General features: G+C 43.3%; 1 protein-coding gene across 1 annotated transcript; it reads left to right on the top strand.

The window, feature by feature from the left end:
• The first annotated feature begins 2038 nt into the window (after nt 1–2038).
• On the top strand, nt 2039–19395 carry LOC140491932 (15-hydroxyprostaglandin dehydrogenase [NAD(+)]-like). Its single transcript, XM_072590408.1, has 7 exons — nt 2039–2165; nt 6975–7098; nt 8592–8698; nt 11874–11970; nt 15859–15935; nt 18612–18760; nt 19170–19395. The coding sequence occupies exons 1-7, from the start codon at nt 2073–2075 to the stop codon at nt 19309–19311; spliced, it is 789 nt and encodes a 262-aa protein (XP_072446509.1). The 5' UTR covers nt 2039–2072; the 3' UTR covers nt 19312–19395.

Below are 19395 nucleotides of genomic sequence, written 5' to 3'. Positions count from 1 at the left end.
GTTATCATTAAATGGTTACTAGTCCACAGATCTATCAGTTATGTATTGGAGGTGTTATGGATTGGACCAAACCCCTTCAAATATAACATGGAGGTAGCCCAGACCCGAATGTCTCATTCAAAGGCAAGTGTAAGATTCCACATGAAATTAAATTGGTTACACTATTTGGTTTTAAGGCGAATCCATTTTATTCTTACCCTGTAGTTAAAATATACATAAAACAATGAAGAATTGTAATAAATTAACTCTATTGGAAAGCTTAATAGAATAACAGAATATTTAACGAACAAACAACAATTAATCCAAATATAGTGCCATCCAATGGCTTTTGAAAAGGCAAATTCAGCAAAATAGATTATCTCATACACGGTTCTCTCAGCTCAAATCTGATGACCAGCTTTTAGCTGTGAGAGAGAGAGAAAAAATAATAACTTACACATACAGTTTCATGACCCAAGTAAGTGCTGAAAGCTGAACAAAAACCTTCACTCTATGGGAGCCTGATTCCACCCAATCATGCTGCTTCTATTGGTACAACTTTGAAAAAAACCTGAGACGTCACACACTGTCTATTTAATTGGCTTGGGACACATTTGTTTCAATTTCTGTCCACAAAATAAAGGGCAGAATTCACCTTTACAAGCCATCCTGTCATCACAGAGATGAAATCTCCAGATGCAGCCACAACAGCTGCAGCTCATCTGCAATCTGCATTTCAACTGAAGCTACAATTATGCAAAGAGAACTGACAATGAAAGTCAGGTTACTTGATTTCAAAACATGCAATGATCTTTCAGTAGTTCTTGTGTTTAAAACAATTTCTTGGTACACAATCAAAAGTACATTTTACAACAGAGTACATATTTTACAGACATCTATCAAGTCGCCCTCAGCCTCCCACACACTTGAATAAAAAAGATAAATATTGTCCAACACTTCCTTTCAACTAATAAACCACAATCAAGGCAATATCCTGGTCAGCTTCTTTTTCACCCACTCCACACTGTCCAGATCTTTTCTATTGTGTGGCCACCAGAACTTGTCCAGATTAAGTTCCATCTGCCAATTCTCTACTCAACTTTCCAACTGATCTATATCCTGCTATGTCCTTTGACAGCTTTCCACAACTCCATTAACTTTCATGTAATCAGAAAAACTGCAAAGCAGACAAGCCACAGTTTCAATTAAATCATTCATATAAATTACAAATAACAGCTTTCCCTGCACCACTCCCAGCAGAAAACCCCTTGTCGCATACCACAGCCATCAACAACACCTTGACAGGCTTCCTCATGGGAGATAGGCTGGCATGGCTAGATCTAGTGGAATACAGGTAGAACCATCTATTTTGATACAGAAATCACTCAAAGGTAGAATACTGAGAATGTTGGTGGAGGGATGCCTTTCAGCGTGGAGGCCTGTCCCCAGTGGTGTGCCTGAAGGATCGCTGTTGGTTCCACTCCTTTTCTCATTTATATAAAGGATTTGGATGTAATCGTAGGAGTGAGCACCCAGAGCATAGTGGGTATTTTTTGCAAACACATTTGAGCATAAAGCAGTCACCACAGTAAGGGTGAGGTCCCCTCGAAGAAATGGGCCATGGTAATTGACAACATGTTCACCCCAAACAAGCCCTCCTAGATCCCCACCATCCTTTTCACAAATCCACATTTCGTAGTTCTTCAAAGTAAAGGGGATGTGTCTTGTTATGACAGCTCCCTGCCTGTGTACTGGGTAGGGGGTACAGGCAGAGTGAACTCAGATATGACAGTCCTTTCCCCAGTCAAACGCTGCTTGTTTTAAAGGCTGAGGACCTATTCCAATCCATAATGTGGATGCTGGCCATGAACTAGAAATGTGAGGGTGCGAGAAAGTGAGAGGGTGACAGATTATCAGAGTGGTGCAAAACCATGAAGGAATGGGGAGGAAACTGATTAGACATTGGAGTTTGTCCTCTTTCTTTGTGAAGGTAAATATGAGCAGATCACGCAAATATTTACTCATGACAAGTTAACTGCAAACTCTTCATAAAGTCCAGGGGCAAATCGCTAAAGTCCACCGTCAGTGCTACGATGGAGCTCCAGGGGAAAGTTGCGCTGGTGACTGGTGCTGCCCAAGGCATCGGGAAAGCAATTGCTGAAATCCTCCTGAAGAACGGCGCTAAGGTAACAATTCTGCTTGAATCATTCCTGTCAATTTCCCCGTGCAAAGAAAGACGATGATTGCCCAGGCAGTGTGTTCAGAAATGCAGCAGTTTGTGTTAACCTGACGATTGATCTGGAGCGAGTGGTGCACATAAGCTCCTTTGAATAATAAGATTTTAAATTGGAACTGAAGTGCAGTGAAAACGATATTCCAGCAATTTACATGAATTACCTGCGAGTAAGTATGCAATGTCAGAAAGTGTAACACCTGCCCATCTCCATCCCCCTTCCTCACTTCTAATGCTCCTGGCACAAGTTCCAGGTGAAGCAGCATTTTACCTGCACTTCACACCATTTAGTCTACAGTATTCACTGCTCACAATATGGTCTCCTCTACACTGGAGAAACAAAGCGCAGACTGGGTAACTGCTTTGCAGAACACCTACATCCTCTCAGCAAAAATGACCGGTGTAAAGTTATAGACTCACACAACTCAGAAACTGACCCTTCACTCCATTCCCTCCCGAACATACAGACGTTCCAATTTGACCTCCTCCCACTTGCAAGATTTTCACCACATCATTCTAAACAATTCCTCTTTGTGAACCTGTCCAAAAGTCTTCAAAATGAGTTAATTGCACTTCCTTTCTTCACCTTCTCTGGCAGGTCGTTCCATATAAACATCACCCTCTTTATGAAAAAGTCGGTCCTTAGGTGATTGTTAAATCTTCCCCCTCTCACCTTAAACCTTTCTCCTCTAGCTTTGGACTACACCACCTGAAGGAAATAATCTTGCATATTCACCCTACCCATACCCCTCATGATTTTAAAAGCCTCTAAAAAGGTCGCCCCTAAGCCTCCTGTGCTCTCGGGAGAAAAGCATGAGCACATTCAGCCTCTCCGTCCAACTCAAAATTTTCAGACTGGCAACACACTTGTCAATCTTTTCTGCTTCCTTTCAAGTTTAACAGCTTCTTTCTTTGAGCAGGGAGACAAGAACTGAACACAGCATTCCAAACGTGGCCTCACCAATGTCCACTGCAATGTGCCATCCCATAAGAAAACGCTTTCACTTTAATAAGGTTTTCTTGTCCTGTGTTTTTTCTGAAAAGAGTTTTTAAAGTTTAAGGTACTGGTGAGAGCCCAAATGAACACCTTAGGAGGTCTTTAGGTGTCTTTGAAAAGTTACAACAATGGAAGCAGCTTGAATGGGAATGGCCAGTTCTTATACAACAGGCTTTCTAGTTAATTTAAGCTGTAATAGTCAGAAGCTGTTTGTTGTCCCAAAAAATGTTGGAAGCTTCAGTGAATGATTAGTGTGGCTGGCCCCATGCCATGTCCGTCAGATGTATTCTGATCTCATGCTTTTCTCAGCTTGTTATGCTGTAAGAGGACAGAGCTCTGCAAGATGGATCCTGAAAACTTTGTAAGTACAGGCCACATGCAGATACAATGCTGACATCATATGCACATCCTTTAAAGGTATGTTCCTTTATGATACATCGTCTGCAAAGAAAACCAATCACAAACAGATAATTGTATGGAAGCAAATGAAGTCAATTCAGTGAACATACATTCATTTAACATAACTGTTAACAAAATTAATTATTCAACTTTGATATGATGTCTTGGAGCTTTGACAACTTGTTGCAAGCTGGTGATTATATGGTCCCATGGAGAGGTATGTTCTTGTCTTGCTTCCTTTTTATTGCTAACTTGGTTAATTTGTTGTTCACTGCTGTCGCTCAGCATCATCACACAATCAGCGTTGTTTTCTTCCACTCTATATAAAATTGCTTTGCTTTAAGAAGAATAAATAACTGCAATGTCAAGAGAAATAAATCTCGCTCATAGGTTTAATCAAATGTCACACAACACCAGGTTATAGTCCAAAATGATTATTCGAAATCACACACTTTCAGAGCAGTGCTCCTTCGTCAGGTGAACTAACCTGGTATTGTGTGACTTCTGACTTTATCCACATCGGTTCAACACCAGCACCAACACATCATTCATTTAATGTCATCAACCAATCATACAGAATACATGACTGAATATCTAGCATCCATTTTTCCCATTTGAACTGTTGAGAGTCGTTATTACACCCCTCTAACATCGGTGCAACTTGAGCCCAGGTTTCTCAGTTCATGGCTGTAAATACAATCACTGCATCACGTCAGGATCCTTATTGAACATGTTGGAGATGTTCTGGACTAAACATCTCAGCTGCTTCATAATGAGCAATGACCTCCCCTCTATCATAAGGTCAGAAATGGACATGTTCTCCGAAGCTGAGCTGGCTCAGGACTGATGAACTCTATTTGACAAATGGCTTTCTATTTTTCATATTCGAGAAACAGTAAAAAATGGTGCGGGATCATGGTATCAGGAGAAAACTTTTTCACGATATTTTACTCTTTCTTACCATAAAGTAACGTGAGATTACATCAATTCATTCATGATTGCACAATGTTCAGCATCAATCGAGACTCCTCAAATACTAACGCAGTCCATGTTCAAAGGCAAACAAAGCTGGATGAGATCCAGGCTTGGATTAACAAAGGGCCAGTAACGTTGGTGCCACAAAAATGCTAGATTATGACCATTATGGGGAGGCAATGGCCTCGTGGTGTAATCGCTGGACTGCTCATCCAGAGATCCATATAATATTCTGGGGACCCAGGTTCAAAACACGCCACAGCAGTTGGTAGAGTTTGAATTCAACATATATCTGAAACTAAGAATCTAATGATGATCATGAATCCATTCTCGATTGTCGGAAAAGCCCATCTGAGTCAATAATGTCCTTTAGGGAAGGCAACTACCATCCTTACCTGGTCTGTCCTACATTTGACTTGAGATCCACAGAACTGTGATTGATGCTTATCTACCCTTTGGACAATTAGGGATGGGCAATAAATCCTGGCTTGGGCAGTGATAATCTCTTCACATGAATGCAGGCCATCACTGATAACTTACAATCTAACAACCACCCCTTGATTTCTGTGGTGTCACTATCACTGAATCCCCAACTATCTTTAGGATTAACATTGGCCAGAAACTCAACTGGACCTGAGGCATAAAGACAATGCCAACAAGAGCAGATCAGAAGGTAAGAATACAGTGATGAGTAACTCACCCCTTGAAACCCCAAAGCATGACCATTATCTACAAGGCACAAGTCAGGAGTGTGATGGAATGCTCCCAACTGGCCTGGATGGGAGTAGCTCCAGCAACACTCAAGAAGCTTGACACCATCCAGGACAAAACAGCCCACTTGATTGGCGTTTCAACCACAAGCATTGAATCCTTCCACAACTGACGCTCAGAAGCAGCAGTGTGTGCAAAAAATAAAATGCCCTGCAGCAGTTCACCAAGCATCCTTGAACAGTACCTTCCAAATCTTTGATGCCTTCTATCTCAAAGGATAAGGGCAGCAGATATATGGGAACACTAAACGTGAAAGCTTCCCACCGAGCCACTTACATGCTGACTTGGAAAGATATCACTGTTCCGCCTTTGGATCAAAACCCTGCAGCTCCCTCCCTAATGGCATTGTGGTTTAAACCACAGACGGTGCACACTAGTGGTTCAAGAAAGCTGCTCATCACCACCTCCTCAAGGGCAAATAGGACCAGGCTATGGTGGCTTAGCCAGCAACACCCACATCTCCACAAAAAGCTTGGATTTCATGCCGCAAAGTTTGGTTGTGTCACATTACATGTATAGATAATTACACTGGAAATATCTGACAGTAAAGTCTTACAACTCCCGAAGAACAATACAACTGAACACCACTCATTCACATTGACCACCCAACCAAGCTTCCCCTTCACATCCAACAACTAGCCTGTCACCCACTCCTAACATGACCTGATTAGCCCCCCAGTAGTCAACTAATCCTCTGGCACAACTCCTGACCTATTTACCTTGCTGCCATCCTACTTCTTAATCTGTATATTTCACTCACCCTTCCCCAAATACCACTTATACATTACACACTTGCTTACTTATGAAAGAATCATAGATTCACACTGAACAGAAGAGGCCCTTAGACTCATCAGGTCTCCTCTGATAAAAACTACATTTAACCTACAGTTACCCCACTCGCCAGCACTTGGCCAACAGCCTTGAATATTATACCATTTCAAGACCTCATTCAAGTACTTATTAAAAGTTGCGAGATTCCGCGTATCAACCAACCTCCAGCGCATGCAGCCTGGATCTCCACCATGCTCTCGGTCAAAGCAAAAACCTTCCTCAAATCTCCTCTCAATCTTCTGCATTTCATTTTAACAGAATGCCCCTTATTACTGACCCTTCACCTTAGAGGAACAGATACTTGATATCCATCCAGTCCATGCCTCTCATAAGCTATTACACCTCCAACAGGTCACCTCCTAACTTTAAAACACCACCAGCTCACGAGGTGCCATTTGAACCCGTATCCCTTGAGAATTACACTGCTCCCCTGGGTTAATAACACAATGATGTTACATCTACACACCTTCTTCTTCCACTGTTGCTTTTGAAGAAGCTTTTGGTCAACTGACCTCTTTACTCATTCTAATCCAGAAGCTCATGCCACAGTAAGGAAATATCTTTGCACTATGTCCTCTGAGGAATGCTGCAACAAATCAGTGCTGAAGGATCGTCCATCAGGGGTGCATTCAGAAAATATCAGAAGAGTTTGAGTGTGTAGTTTCCAATTGTCTGGTCAGAGTTGGAAAGAGTGTCTGAAATGAGCCGTTGACTGACCCAAGCTCTCCTCAGACACATTGACCAACCCACATGTTTACTTGCGGACTCAACCATGTTTTCGTCCTTTAGGTGAGTCTGTTGGATATCAGTGTACCCAGAGGGGAAGCTACCAAAGCTGCCTTTGGACAGATCTATGGAGCTGAGAATATTTTGTTCCTTCCATGTGATGTAACATCTGAGAATCAGCTGAAAGGTATCAATTCAAACACTAATTTTATCAACATGCCACTGACTTGTTCAATCTGACTGACTGGTTTCTTAACAGACACTTGGCTGCAACCAGTGGGTGTAATAATCAGCTGGAGTGAGTGTGAATGGGAGTTACATTGTTGGCATTAGTAAGCTTATACACTGCAATATGATTAAATATAATCAGTACAGCATTGAGGATAACCTTCCATGTGCCGAAAAGGAGCACAAGAATGCATTTACAACTAAAAACTGTGCCCTCAGAACAGGGAGCAAATATCTATATAGAAATGGGATGCTTCACTGGGAGCACAGATTCCATAATTCAATACTCAGTCTGTGCTCAGACACCAATTGATACTGCTCAGCTTTTTCATCTTCCTCGGTTTGAGGGTCTCAGTGTTCCTGGTCGAGGATCTCAGTCCAAGTGATTCTTCTTTAGACCCTTGTCGTCTAAGAACATGCTTCATGTGTAGGTCTTGGTTCAGATGGTCCTGGCTTAGTGTCCTAGTAGTGAGTACATGTTCTATTTTAGTGTCTCAGTTCTCCTGATAATGGTTCTCAGAGTCTATCCAGTTCTGGTCAAAGATTTAAAGCCTGTTGCCTCTTGCTAGGAAACAAAGATGCTCCTCAATGGTTTGATGTTGCACACAATTACCATATTCCAGGTGTATGCATGGAGGAGAGGAGGTGATTTTTGTAAATCTACAGGTTTTATTTCAGGATTTTGATGATTGCTGACTGTGGGCAACAGGAAGCATGCTGGGAGCATTCTTCCCATTCCATGCACTGCCAATCTCCAAACATTTTGATTCAGCATCAAGAGGGTTCAGTGAAAAAGTTCTGTCTCGTCTTTGGTCAACCATATTTCCCAAGGCAAAGATGGAAAAATTCACCAATTGTTTGCATGAATAGATCATCCTCGATAATGAAACATCTGACAAATGGGATAGAAAGCCTCATTATAGGGAGAGATCATATTGGTTGGGATTATTTTCCCTGCAGCAGAGAAGTTTGGGGGGTGATCTGAATTAGGTATACAAACCTTGGTGGCAACGACAGGGAGACCATGAAATCTTCGTCGCCATCACAGATGTATCTCAGACCAAACGTCGAAAGCATAAAGTGAGGAGTAAGTGTTTTCCAGAAGACCTGAGGAATGAAATTTCCTCTCAGAGGCTGGTGGAAATATGGAATGCACTAGTTGAGAGGATGATGGAGTCAGGTGCTCTTGAAATATATAAGAAGCATCTGAATGAGTACTTGAAATGCTAGACCAAAGCAAGTTATGGACCAAGTGCAGGCCAATGGGATTAACATAGTTTGGCGTTTGTTGGTCAGCACAGATATGGTGCACTGAAGGGCTTGTTTCTCTGCTGCAGCTATCTGTGACTCAGTGACTGAATGAGTCATTCTGAGGAATGTGCTTAGTGTTGGTATGCTTGGTCACAGACATTGCAAACTTTGATAATCAACTCCATTTACTGTCTTTTGCAGATTGTTTCACCAAAACTCTTGAAAAATTTCAGAAATTGGATATAGTATGCAACAATGCAGGGATCTTTGATGAGCAAAACTGGGAGAACTGCCTCAGTATAAACCTGGTATGTGTCAATTGTACATTGTTTATTAATTGTGATTTATGTGAGCACATTAATTAACACTTCTTGAAACTGGGATGCGGTTGAGTTTGGAGACGAATGTTTTTAAGGCCTCATTCCATAAATCAATGTAATAGTCAGCAATGGATGGTTCCAATGACATCCTTGATTCAATATCATGCAATAGTATGCACTCCTCTGGCAGGTTGCTGAGGCTGAGGATAATTAGGTTACATCTTCAGTCCCTCACTACCAGAAGTATCTCTATCTGACAACGATGGTGTCACAACACAGTCTCTTGCCAATGATGGAGACACTCTTGTGAAACCCCAAGATTCTAGCTACCACTAACCAATGATGTACATGGAAGTCCTTACCCAGAATGTTCGGAATCTTTCTTTATCTCAGATCAAGTTATCGTTATCATGGATGTGCTGTCATCTGAGAGTGTTGAGAGAATGGGATGAGCGAGAGAAATATGTAAAAAAGGACGGAAACCGATAACCAGCAATAATTTCCCTTGATTTAGTTGAGCTCACATCATGACAATTTTTTTATTTACTCATGAGATGTAGGTGAAGGCGCCTATGGATATTTGAGAAGGTGGTGGAGGGCTCCTTATTACATTGTGCAGTTGATGATCTTTAGGTCCATCCACAATGCCATTAGAGCAGGAATTCCAGGATTTGGACCCAGCGACACTGAAGAAACAGTGATATATTTCCAGGTCACGACAGCAGTGGATTGGAATAGATGTTGCAGATTGTGCTATTTCCATTGATTTGGAAGATTTTAACTGTTCTTATAGAACAGCAGAAGACATTTTTTCAGCTGATGGCATATATCTGCTTGTAGTTTTATGTTCTTGTGACATTTCCCACGTGAAGAAATTCTGAAGTGTAGGCTTGGGTTCTGTGAAGTCATCTGTTGTGCCAGTGGAACAGGGAATTACCCATGAAGGTGTCGGAGGGCTGTGGTCTGTTAACGGATAGTTATGGTTCAGTTATTACAACTTCCTGGCACATTCCTGAACAATCTACTTTTGATCATTACAATCTCCTTCGTATGCTGCTGCATCAAAACTGTACCTAAAAAAATTAGTGGACAATTCATTCCCTTTCAGTTTAGTATGGTGGAAAATTCAGTATCCATATACAGCAAGGCTTGAACAACATCCAGACTTGGTCTGATATGTGGCAAGTAACATTCACAACATCCAAATGCAAGGCAGGAAGAAGATTGCAGTTTAGGAAAGTGATGCTGAGTTCGAGAGTTGGGGCTGAGACAAGGTGGGGGGAGGTGAAATGAGGAAACTGGTGAAATCTGAGTTCATTCCTTGTGGTTGAAGGGTTCGTAGGCAGAAGATGAGGCGCTCTTCCTCCAGCAGTCGTGTTGCTATGGTCTGGTGATGGAGGAGTCCAGGACACCAGGACAGAACCCCACTGGTCCTCACCTACCACCCCACCAACCTCCATATACATCGTATCATCCTTCGTCATTTCCGCCACCTCCAAACGGATCCCACCACCAGGGATATATTTCCCTCCCCTCCGCTATCAGCGTTCTGAAAAGACCACTCCTTCCGTGACTCCCTCGTCAGGCCCACACCCCCCACCAACCCAACCCCCACTCCCGGCACCGTCCCCTGCAACCGCAAGAAAAGCAAAACTTGCGCCCACACCTCCCTCCGTCACATCCCTCCAAGGCCCCAAGGTATCCTTCCATATCCACCACAAATTCACCTGCACCTCCACACACATCATTTACTGCATCCGCTGCACCCAATGTGGCCTCCTCTAATTTGGAGAGACAGGCCGCCTACTTGTGGAACGTTTCAGAGAACACCTCTGGGACATCCGGACCAACCAACCCAACCACCCCGTGGCTCAACACTTCAATTCCCCCTCCCACTCCACCAAGGACATGCAGGTCCTTGGACTCCTCCATCGTCAGACCATAGCAACACGACAGCTGGAGGAAGAGCGCCTCATCTTCCACCTAGGAACCCTTCAACCACAAGGAATGAACTCAGATTTCTCCAGTTTCCTCATTTTGCCTCCTCCCACCTTGTCTCAGTCACAACCCTCAAACTCAGCACCACCTTCCTGCAATCTTCTTCCTGACCTCTCCGCCCCCAACCCCACTCTGGCCTATCACCCTCACCTTAACCTCCTTCCACCTATCACATTTCCAACGCCCCTTCCCCTAAGTCCCTCCTCCCTACCTTTTACTCTGCCTGCTTGGCACACTTTCCTCATTCCTGTAGAAGGGTTCATGCCCAAAATGTCGATTCTCCTGCTCCTTGGATGCTGCCTGACCTGCTGCACTTTTCCAGCAACACATTTTCAGCTCTGACCTCCAGCATCTGCAGTCCTCACTTTCTCCTGGGTGAAGACCACTCCATCCAGGAATGAATTCAAAACCAATTCATTGGCAAGTGCGATGAATAGCTGAAGCTTGAGACCAATTGCTGCAAAACACCATCACCAATCACATCGTGCACACCAGACTGTGTGAACCTTATTCCTGCTCTCTGTCAGCTGTCTGCTAATCAATTTCCTGTTGATGTCAGTGGACTACGAACACAGCCAATTTAATATAATCAACTCGGAGAAAATGAGGACTGCAGATACTGCAGATAAGAGTCAAAAAGTGTGGTGCTGGAAAACCCAGTACACTTTGCTCATTATATTTCTTCATAAACAGATTTGCTCAAAATTAACCACATTGATGTGATCTGGACTATAAATCCATTCCATTAACCAAGTCACTGATTGATCTATTTCATTTTATGAACTGTTGATCCACCCACTGACCGATCTTCACATCACAGTAACCAATTTGCTCATTCCACTAAACATCCTCCTCATTCATGGATCAATCATTTTTTCCAGTAACCAGGTCACCAACCCCGAGTTTGTCCATCCTGTTTAATAGACTTCCCATTCCACAAATAATCCTGCATTTTTCCACAGTATTTTACTGTTTATCGTTCTACTAGCACCTGAATTTTTCTATGTTCTGCTGATGCTTGAATGTACTCTTGCTGGGTGAATTTGAATGTAGCTTGCGATCCATATGCATCTCTCTGCATTTTACAACTGTCTGTACATGTCAGTATTTTCACATTAACTGAATGGCCTGCTCCCTGATGATTCCTATGATGCTTGTATTGTAGGTCAGTGTAATTAAAGGAACCTATCTGGGAATACAGCACATGAGTAAAGAGACTGGAGGGAAAGGAGGAGTGATTGTTAATATCGCCTCCATTGCAGGTAAGTCAGCAAAGTAACAATACTTTACCAATGAACATTCTAAGTGTTGCCTGAGGATTTTGGAAAGCATCCACATTGGACAAAATGCAATTAAGGGCAAAGCTGATTTTTCACAAAATGTAGAGCAAAGGAAAAGACATTTAACCTCCTCACAAGCTGCCGGTCATCTGATTCAACTCACAACATCATTCAATTTCTGTATCTCCCCTTCAAGTGTCATTCACCTCAAGCCATTCTCACACAATCTCAAGATCATTACATTCAACTCACTTTGGGTTTTTCCTTTGTTCCTCATTGGATTTGGTGGCGACAGTTTAATCGTCCATAGAATCACATCGAACAGGAGAGGCTCTTTGCCCCATCGGGTCTGTACTGTCGAAAATATACTGAATCTACACTAGCCTCACTTTCCAGGACAAGTCTGATCAGAGGCCCACCACAGTTATTGCACGTCTCTGGGAAACAACAGGATATACATAGACAAAGATATAACAGAGACACTTACAGCTCTAAAAAATGCAATTAATTTATAAAAGACATAAACAAATACCGCACGCTGCCTGGGATGGATGCCTCTCACTATCTTCACCACACCTCATGACCCCGGGTATCTCTTGTAGAAGTATTTTTTAAAGTCTTGCTAAATATGAAGGATTAATGGTCTACTTCATAAAGAGATTTGTGTCAAGTATATGCCTTACTTTGAATTTTTTGTGTACATGATCAGAAATAAGGTGGGTGAACTTAAGGCGTGGATCGGTACCTGGGACTACGATGTTGTGGCCATCACGGAAACATGGATAGATGAGGGACAGGAATGGCTGTTGGAGGTTCCTGGTTACAGATGTTTCAGTAAGATTAGGGAGGGTGGTAAAAAAGGAGGGGGGGTGGCATTGCTAATTAGAAATGGTATAACGGCTGCAGAAAGGAATTTTGAGGGGGATCTGCCTCTGGAGGTAGTATGGGCTGAAGTCAGAAATAGGAAAGGTGCAGTCACCTTGTTGGGTGTTTATTATAGGCCCCCCAATAGCAGCAGAGATGTGGAGAAACAGATTGGGAAACAGATTTTGGAAAGGTGCAGAAACCACAGGGTCGTAGTCATGGGCGACTTCAACTTCCCAAATATTGATTGGAAGCTCTTTAGATCAAGTAGATTGGATGGGGCGGTGTTTGTGCAGTGTGTCCAGGAAGCTTTTCTAACGCAGTATGTAGATTGTCCAACCAGAGGGGAGGCCATATTGGATTTGGTACTCGGTAACGAACCGGGACAAGTGGTGGGCTTGTTAGTGGGTGAACATTTTGGTGATGGCGACCACAATTCTGTGACTTTCACCTTGGTTATGGAGAGAGATAGGTGCGCACAACAAGGAAGTTTTTACAATTGGGGGAAGGGAAATTACGATGCTGTAAGACAGGATTTGAGGAGCATACGTTGGGAGCATAGGCTGTCAGGGAAGGATGTGGTGGAAATGTGGGACTTTTTCAAGGAGCAGATACGACGTGTCCTTGATATGTATGTACCGATCAGGCAGGAAAGAAATGGTCGTGTGAGGGAGCCTTGGTTGACGAGGGAGGTTGAATGTCTAGTAAAGAGGAAGAAGGAGGCTTCCATAAGGTTGAGGAAATAAGGTTCAGACAGAGCAGTGGAGGGATACAGGATAGCCAGAAGGGACCTGAAGAAAGGGATTAGGAGAGCTAAGAGAGGGCATGAAAAATCCCTGGCGGATAGGATCAAGGATAACCCCAAGGCATTCTATGCGTATGTGAGAAACCTGAGAATGACGAGAACGAGGGTAGGTCTGATCAAGGACAGTGGTGGGAGACTGTGTATTGAGTCGGAAGAGATAGGAGAGGTCTTGAACAAGTACTTCTCTTCAGTATTTACGAACGAGAGGGACCGTATTGTTGAAGAGGAGAGTGTGAAACGGACTGATAAGCTAGAAGAGATACCTGTTAGGAAGGAAGATGTGTTGGACATTTTGAACAACTTGAGGATAGACAAGTCCCCCGGGCCTGACGGGATATATCCTAGGATTATGTGGGAAGCAAGAGAGGAAATTGCAGTACCGTTGGCAACGATCTTCTCATCTTCACTGGCAACGGGGGTGGTACCAGGGGACTGGAGAGTAGCGAATGTTGTGCCCCTGTTCAAAAAAGGGAATAGGGATAACCCCGGGAATTACAGGCCAGTTAGTCTTACTTCTGTGGTAGGCAAAGTAATGGAAAGGGTACTGAGGGATAGGATGTACGAGTATCTGGAAAGACACCTCTTGATTCAGGACAGCCAGCACGGATTTGTGAAGTGTAGGTCTTGCCTTAAAAGTCTTATTGAATTCTTCGAGGAGGTGACCAAGCATGTGGATGAGGGTAGAGCAGTGGATGTAGTGTACATGGATTTTAGTAAGGCATTTGATAAGGTTCCCCATGGTAGGCTTATGCGGAAAGTCAGGAGGCATGGGATAGAGGGAAATTTGGCCAATTGGATAGAAAACTGGCTAACCGGTCGAAGTCAGAGAGTGGTGGTAGATGGTAAATATTCAGCATGGAGTCCAGTTACAAGTGGAGTTCCGCAGGGATCAGTTCTGGGTCCTCTGCTGTTTGTAATTTTTATTAATGACTTAGAGGAGGGAGTCGAAGGGTGGGTCAGTAAATTTGCAGATGATACAAAGATAGGTGGAGTTGTGGACAGTGAGGAGGGCTGTTGTCGGCTGCAGAGGGACTTAGATATGATGCAGAGCTGGGCTGAGGAGTGGCAGATGGAGTTCAACCCTGCCAAGTGTGAGGTTGTCCATTTTGGAAGAACAAATAAGAATGCGGAATACAGGGTTAATGGTAGGGTTCTTGGTCAGGTGGAGGAACAGAGGGATCTTGGGGTCTATGTACATAGATCTTTGAAGGTTGCCACTCAGGTGGATAGAGTTTGTAAGAAGGCCTATGGAGTATTATCGTTCATTAGCAGAGGGATTGAATTCAAGAGTCGTGAAGTGATGTTGCAGCTGTACAGGACTTTGGTTAGGCCACATTTGGAGTACTCTGTGCAGTTCTGGTCGCCTCACTTTAGGAAAGATGTGGAAGTTTTGGAGAGGGTGCAGAGAAGATTTACCAGGATGTTGCCTGGAATGGAGAGTAGGTCGTACGAGGATAGGTTGAGAGTTCTCGGCCTTTTCTCGTTGGAACGGCGAAGGATGAGGGGTGACTTGATAGAGGTTTATAAGATGATCAGAGGAATAGATAGAGTTGACAGTCAGAAACTTTTTCCCCGGGTACAACAGAGTGTTACAAGGGGACATAAATTTAAGGTGAAGGGTGGAAGGTATAGGGGAGATGTCAGGGGTGGGTTCTTTACCCAGAGAGTGGTGGGGGCATGGAATGCGCTGCCCGAGGGAGTGGTAGAGTCAGATTCATTGGCGACCTTTAAGCGGCATTTGGATAGGTACATGGATGGGTGCTTAATCTAGGATAGAAGTTCGGCACAACATCGTGGGCCGAAGGGCCTGTTCTGTGCTGTATTGTTCGATGTTCTATGTTCTATGTTCTATGACCACACCTGAATGTTTTGTCCTTATTGGAAAGTAACAGTCGTCAATGATTTGCAATCTTAATTCTTAGCCTGATCTCTCGCCATGCCTACTGCCTCTTGCTCTGATGTCCAGCATTTTTTGTTTTCAGAAAAGCTATTTATGACTGACAGTTTCTTACTTAGCTTTTCTTTACATTTTAAATTCAATAAAAACTGGCAAATGTAATCAGGACTCTTTCTTTATGAAAGGAATAAATGTTGACATGAATTAGGTGACCTGTTTCCATGCCAAAGCATTTCCACATATTCACATGTTTCTGTTTGATGGAGTGTTTGAAGCTAATTCTCTGCTATTTCATGGTGAACAGGTCTGATTCCTTTCTTCCGTGGAGCAGTTTACGCAGCCTCAAAGTATGGAGTAGTAGGATTCACTTCGTCATTGTCTGTGAGTGCTAGACTATAATGCAAAGAGTAAACATTTTCTCTATAAATAACGCACTAATACCTTGGCAGAATCTCAGAACAAGCAGCAGCTGTAGAGCAAGTGACAGGCCACATGGTCCCTCAAGCTTGCCCTGCTCCTCAGTAGGATGAGAGCTCAGTTAGCACCTTGACTTAATTTTCTCACCCTACCTCTTGATTACCCTAGTGCCCCAAACTCTGTCAATGTTGACCTTGAATGTCATCAGTAACTGAGGATCCACAGTCTCACATAGTGGATGGGGTGGATAATGCCGTACATTGGCACGGAGGTTACAAAAGCAATGGTGCTGCCCATGCAAGTCTGTGTCAACGCACCAAATTGGGATCTGCAAGAATGGATCTGCTGGTCCATGGACTGAGCTTGTATCAAACTCCATGGCTTTGTGTCTTCTGCAATCCCAGCAGCTGCTCCCAAGTGGCACTGCTGGTACTTATGAAATAGGAGATTTTGTTGAATTATGTTTGTGTCTAAACCAGAACAATCATGACTGGTTTTGGGCTTCAAAACTACTTTCCAGCCTTATCCCCATACCCAGTGATTCTGAGGGACCAAAGACCTATCTCAGACTGAAATGTATTCAACAATGGAACTGTCATCTTCAGGGATGGAGAGCTCTAAAGATTCACCAACCTTTGATAGGATTTCCTCAATTCTCCTCATTTCAGGCCAAAATGATTGACCCTCATGCTCACTGTGTTATAGATTCCTAAGACAGGTGAAACAATCTCGATATCTACTCTTGATGTAGATATACCAATATTGAACTGGTTTAGGCAAAGTCAGAAGTCACACAACACTAGGTGATAGTCCTGCAGGTTGGTTTGAAATCACAAGCTTTTGGAGCACTGCTCCACTGCACCTGACCAATGAGCTGTGCACCAAAAGCTTAACTGATTTCGCATAAATCTGGTGGATAACCTGGTGTTGTGTGCAACGTCTGACTCGATGTCTACTCTGGCAAGCGCTGTCAGAAATTTGCAAAGATCAGTTAGACCACCTTCATTCTTCCAAAGATAGGAGAATGTCATACAGGACCCTTACCTATCACGAGGAGAACCATTACGACCATGGCATTGCTTCTCTCTTGGATGCCCCAAAACAATTTCCTGGTATTAAGGCGCTCCTCTGAACAGCTTTAGGCCTTCCACTCCATTAATGGAATGGTGGGTATTGTCAATACTCCATGTGGGTGTGGAGGAGGATGGATCCCTAGATAGAGGTGAGTGTCGATGAGATGCAGCTTGTGGGGTGGGGGTTGATAGGATGTTGGAAGTAAAGTGTGCATAGTGGCTTTCAAAACTACAGCGCCAACTCCCTGATACAGGGTCCTTTAGTCAAACACAATGTGGATATGAGCGATGCTTCCACCAATGATTTCCTCATTCCTGTCATCTAACCTCCTTGCAATCAAGGTCAACATGCTGTTTGCCTTCCTGGTTGTTTGCTGGAAAAGAGCTTGGTGCTAGGAAAGCATAGCAGGTCAGGCAGCATCCGAGGAGCTGGAGAATCAATGCTTTGGGCATAAGCCCTTCACGACAGCTTATGTTTGCTGGAACTACATGCGAACATTGTTTTCCTTTTATGTGTACACACCAATCTCTCTGAACATCAACCTTTACAAATTTCTTACCTTTTAAAATATTCTGCTTGACTACAAAATTGAACAAAGTGAACAAGTGCATTCTTATAAAATGACAATTCATCCATCACTTTGTTACACAATTTTTTTTAACCTGCTTAAGCTTTATTACAACCGCTTTTTGTCCTCCTCACAGCTGCCATTTTTGTCTAGCTTTGAAAGACTAGCAAGTGTAGATATTATACTCTGTAACTTTGCCAAATTCATTAACAGAGGGTGCAAATAGCTGAGGCCCCAGCCCTGATCATTGTGGCCGTCCAAATGACACAGTCTGTCAACTCAAAAATGAAGGTTTTCCCTCCGAAATGTTTAGGCATGTTAATATATTGCCCATAATCCCATGAACTCTTATGATACCTTTACAGTGAAATCCAAGTATATTGCTTGGTTCTCATTTATCGACACTGGCAGTTAGATCAAGAGTGTAGTGCTGGAAAAGCACAGCAGGTCAGGCGAATGGGATGATGAAGGGCTTAAGCCTGAAACGTCGAATCTTCTGCTCCTCGGATGCTGCCTGACCGGCTGTGCTTTCCTGTATTACACTCTTCACTCGGATCGCCAACATCTCCATTCCTCACTTTCTCCACTGGCAGTTAGATCATTATACATAGGGCAGGTGACACACCACAAATTGATTGTTGGTAAAAGGCTGTGGGGCTATGTGCAAGTCGACTTGCTCCAAGCGTTTAATATCACCCAACTAAAGATGAACCCAGGGTATGGGTTTGGGAGACAAGTCTAATCAGAGTGAGTGATTTGATGACCCTCATTGTTACATGTGTTTGAATTGTGCTGCCTCTCAGGTGAGCCTCACACAAAGCACAAACACTTTCCAGGAACTTGGACTGGATTCCTGATTTCCCCCAGTCTGCAGCAGTCAGGATGGGCCCTCATCACAAAACTCCACATAAACTAACATCTGAGAGCTTCCTGTCAGGAAGTTGTAAAGTTCTATAAAACTCAAAGAGTGTGAGACATTACAAGGTTTCTGCTTTCAGCTGACCTGCCTTGAGAAGCATGGGGTTCGATTACAAGCGCTGTGTCCTGTTTTCGTCGACACTAAGCTTCTGACAGATCTGAAAGCAGTGAAGACTCCAGACCACAAGGAGAAACTTGAGCTGATGATAGCCAACCTTGGAGTTCTGAAGTGAGTTTGAACATAATCAGGAAGAGGGGTGGGAATTGATAGGGTGAAAATGTGTTCAGCATGTCTACATGGAGCATTTGTAGAGGAATATCTGACAGAAATGATTGGTGTGGTATCTGCAAAATATCAAAGATTGATTTCTGAATCATCAGCATTAACCTGAGAATTTGCATGTTTGATTTGATGAGTCTGCAGAATGATGAGATATGCAAACCAACCGGGAATGTCGACTGGAAATCAATGATGTTGGCTGTTTCTCCTTCATCAACCCTGCTAGTAAGATCCTCCAGGATTGGGTAGATGTCCTAGTCATGTGCTGCCTTAATACATTGGAAGGGATTGTGTTCCGATGGCAGGATATTTTAAACAAACAGGATGTTTGCTCATGATCACCATCTGACTTTTACAGGCCTACACACATTGCAGAGGGATTCTTGCAGCTTGTCAGGGATCAGACCAGGAATGGGGCATCGCTGAAGGTGTTGGAAAATGGCAAGCTTGAGTATGAAGCCATACCGACGATTCTTCCAGAAAATCCAAAATCAATTTAGGGACCTCAATGAATTCAAGCAACAGGTCACTGGGAACAATGGAAACTTTAAACCTGTTCAAATATAAAATGATTAACATTTTAA

The sequence above is a fragment of the Chiloscyllium punctatum genome, chromosome 20 (assembly GCF_047496795.1).
Source record: "Chiloscyllium punctatum isolate Juve2018m chromosome 20, sChiPun1.3, whole genome shotgun sequence".
Lineage (NCBI taxonomy): Eukaryota > Metazoa > Chordata > Chondrichthyes > Orectolobiformes > Hemiscylliidae > Chiloscyllium > Chiloscyllium punctatum.
Note: the sequence above shows the minus strand (reverse complement) of the source record. Positions and strands in the feature narration are given on the sequence as shown.